Genomic DNA, 3743 nt, shown 5'->3' on the forward strand with positions numbered 1-3743 from the left:
GTCCCCGGCCGTGTCCTTCCGCCACCCCGGGCGCTGCGGGGGCTCCCGCCGCACGTCGCCCGCGTCTGAGTCTGTTCCTCCGGCGGGAGGTGCTCCAGCCGCGCCGAGGGGCCGGAGCGGGGAGCGCGCAGCGCTGGCCCGGGGCCTCCTCCGAGGTCCTGGGGCGCAGCCGGGCAGGCGCCCTCGCCGAGTGTAACCGAGTTTGCACACGGCTCCCTCCGGCCGCCCGCCCGGTGGTGACAGGCAGGGAGGCGACATCGGGCCTTTCTCAGGGTAAGTGCGTCCTTTCCCACGCTCCCGCAAGTCATAGTAATTTAAAGCAGAGTGGAGTGGGGAGGTTGGCCAGTGAGAGACCGGGGGTGGGGTGGGGGGTGTCGTGAGTCTGCTCTGTGTCTCAGCAGGCTCTCTGGGGTCCGGGGCACTGGTGGGGTGGGGGGCACTGGTGGCGCCCCCCGGTGGGCGCCAGACCCGGCTGGTTGTCTGGTGGGGGGCCTGGGGGGTGGACTGCGATGTAGGGTTCTCTATGCTGCAATCCCCCCAGCAGCCTGCAGTGCGGGGCTGCCTGGTCACTGGGCTCGGCCTTCTCAGTGTGCGGGGTGGGCGCAGCTGGGAGTCCCCCGCCCCCCAGGAAAAGTTCTGGTGGCTGAGGGCAGGGGCTGGGGATTAGTGCCAGAGCTGCCTGAGCTGAGAGCTGAGAGGATGGGGGTAGCCATGGAGTTTCTGACGGGCTGGAAAAGCCCGCGAGCGGCTCAGACCAGGCAGGGGGAGGAGCTGAGGGCATCATGGTTCCTTCCTCAAACCCTGGCCGTTTGCAGGATGCGCAGTGGGAGTGGCACGCGCTCGGCCAGCGCACTTGCCTCCGTGTTCTCCCCGGAAAACTACGGAGCCAGTGAGTGCGCGCCGCTTCCGGGCGTTGCCTGGAGTCTCGGGGCTGCTGCCGCCTCTCGGATGCAGCCCGGAGGATGGAGGCCACGCCAGCCTCAGCACCCACCTTTTCCGTCCCTCCAGTAAGGGGTGGAGGCCAGGACCCCAGACTTTCTCCGGGGCGGGGGGTGGGGACGGGGGAAGCAGCCAGGAGCCCCGGGAGCTGGTGAGGATGCTTGCTTCACGCTCAGCCCGGAGACGGGTGTCACCCTGGCCTCTAGCTCGAGCCCTTGGCCAAGTGGCTTAGAGTCTCTGCTTCCCAGGCTCCTCCAAGGAGAGGGTGACACAGCGCACGTGATGTTGAGTCCTTGGAGAGGGTCAGTAGGTGCTGTGGACTTGCCGTGGAGTGAATGGCTAAGAGCCATACGCTCTCTGCAAGATTCTGGAAATCCAGCAATGACGGATCCCGGCTCTCAAGGGTTTCTATGCCCTGAGCTGGTGTTTGAGGACGCAAACACGGGGGCAGGCCGTCCCGGAAGACCTCAGAGTGCCCTCGTTCCGCGCCCTGCACAGAAGCGGGTGGAGAGGAGCCACGCGCCGGCTTGCGCTGGGGCCTCTCGCTCGCCCTGGCTTGGGTTCGGGAGGGCAGGTCGCCCCCGCCAGTGTCCTGGCCCAGAGCAGAGGTGGGCCCTGTCTTGGGCGAGAACGAGGAGGGTCAGGGTGAGGCCTTTCGGAGAGGGGCCTGGGCTGAGGTCAGGCCCAGGCCGGCTCTGGGGCAGCCTGGTGTGGACAGACGGCTGCGGTCTGAAGGGTGAGCGGGGCCTGGGGTGGGGGCCTACGGGCTGCCAGAGGAGCGTGGCACGTTGGAGGACAGCGGCGGGGGCAGCGCAGGGGCAGGGACCCCGGGGTTGGGGAAGTGACCACACGGGGGAGTGTGGCCTTGGCTGGGAGAACAGCACTCACTGAATGTGCCCAGGGACGCGTTCTTGACCGGCCACCGGGGGCTGGGGACCGGCAGGCCCTTCCTCCTGGGTGTCCCTCCAGGCCCAGCAGAGCTGCGGGCGAGGGGGTGACAGGGGACACGGGGAGGTGGGGCGTCTGAGTCACCTGGGGGTGTGTCGGCAGAACGCCATGGAAGCCGACACGGTCACTGCGCGTAGGCATGACGCTGGCGTTCCAGACACAGCCTGGATCTGTCTCCCTCAGTATATGGACACGTAGATCTAGATCTCGGTACAGGTGGAGGTACAGATTTGGGCCTAGACGGAGGCAGAGACAGGTGTAGGCATAGATGGATCTGGATAGGCGCTGGAATATTATTCAGCCATCAAAAGAGTGAAATCCCGCCATCTGCCGTGACGTGGATGGACTAGAAAGTGTCATGCTGAGCGAATGAAGTCCAAGACAGAGACCATGTGATTCGTTCACGTGCAGAGTTTCCGAACCAAACAAGAAAAGGAAGAAGAAAGGGCGAGAGGCAAGCCCGGAAACAGACTCCTGACGGCTGAGAACACCGATGATGGGGGGGGAGCGGGGGGATGGGCAGTGGGGATTATGGGGCGCTCTTGTGATGAGCACCAGGTGATTAAAATAAAGACTTTAAAAAATGGAAGAAATGATTTAACTCTGAACAAAATGGCTGGGAGCAGAGTCCCAGCCACAGTTGCAGGTCGGTGTCACCGGGAGATTAGGTTACGCCGGCATGTATGTCACAGCCCAGGGGCAGGGCCCCTGGTCTGGGGTGGGCTGGGGTGTCTAAAGTTCAGGCTGTTTTCTGAATGGCCCCATAACCAAGCACCTTCAACAGCTCCGGAAAAGACTGGAGGCAGGGGTGGGCCCACATCTGGAGCCCAGAACCATGAAACAACCTTCATGGGGCGCTCACCCCCACGGGGGAAAGCAGCTGCACAGCCCAGCAAGGCGCCACAGTTTTTGGTCAGATGCCGCCACCTGCTGGCCACCCGGGAGATTGCACCCCGCCCCTGCACTCTGCTGCTCCTCAGAGCTAAGGGCCAGGTGGATGCCTGCTCTCCCGCCCCCTGGGCTCCTGTCCCCCACCTCTGGGCTCCTGTTCTCCTCTCTCTGGGGTCCTGCTCCCCGCCTCTGGGCTCCTGCTCCCCCCACTCTGGGCTCCTGCTCTCCACCCACCCCCCCGGCCGGGCACCTGCTCCCCCCACTCTGGGCTCCTTCTTCCCTCTCTGAGCTCCTTCTCCCCCTTCTCTGGGCTCCTGCTCCCCCCTCCCAGGGCTCCTGCTCCCACCTCTGGGCTCCTGCTCCCCCTGCTCTGGGCTCCTGCTCCCCCAGCTCTGGGCTCCTGCTCCCCCCACCCCCCAGGTGTCTGCTTCCCAGTGGCTGGAGGCTGCTTCCCAGTTTCCTGTTGTCACTGGCTCACTGTCCCGGGGTTGGTGGTTCCAGGTGCTCCCTGGTGTACGCAGCCTGTTGAAGCAGGTCCGTCCGTGGCCCAGCTCTCCCCGCTCTGGGCCCTTCACCCTTGCAGGCAGGGCAGCATAGGGTGAGGCAGGGCTGCATGGACTCCGCTGCTTACGGGCAGCTACTCGGGCTCCTAGGCCTGTCTCTGCCTCAGTCAGCCGGGACTGGGTTTGTAACTGAAGGCTGAACAGCGGCTCCTCGCCCTCCAGGGAGCCACTCTGGGTGCAGCCACGGTCCCTGCGCGTGGCCGGCCCTTTTGCTGCAGCCGGGCCGGGACAGTCAGATGCCACAGCGCCGGCCGTCCCTGCATCTGGTTGCACTTGTTGGGTCTTGGGGGAGGGGTGCCAGGGGGGCCGGCTGGGGCAGGGGGGGGCAGGAGGAAACACAGCTCTGGGGTCCCCAGAGCTCGCCGCTAGGTGGCTGTGGGGAAGTCACACTTCCGCATCTGC

The 3743-nt window shown here is 65.4% G+C and overlaps 1 protein-coding gene across 1 annotated transcript in view; it reads right to left on the reverse strand.

Annotated features, from left to right (window-relative positions):
* The window catches only part of BHLHE23 (basic helix-loop-helix family member e23), a 2473-nt gene extending 2215 nt beyond the window's left edge, over positions 1-258 (reverse strand). Inside the window, exon 1 of the mRNA XM_029917998.1 lies at positions 10-258. Within this exon, the coding sequence (XP_029773858.1) occupies positions 10-258 (249 nt within the window). The remainder of the gene's footprint in view (positions 1-9) is intronic.
* Between the last annotated feature and the right edge of the window lie 3485 nt (positions 259-3743).

The sequence above is a fragment of the Suricata suricatta genome, chromosome 12 (genome assembly GCF_006229205.1).
Source record: "Suricata suricatta isolate VVHF042 chromosome 12, meerkat_22Aug2017_6uvM2_HiC, whole genome shotgun sequence".
In the NCBI taxonomy this organism is placed as follows: Eukaryota; Metazoa; Chordata; class Mammalia; order Carnivora; family Herpestidae; genus Suricata; species Suricata suricatta.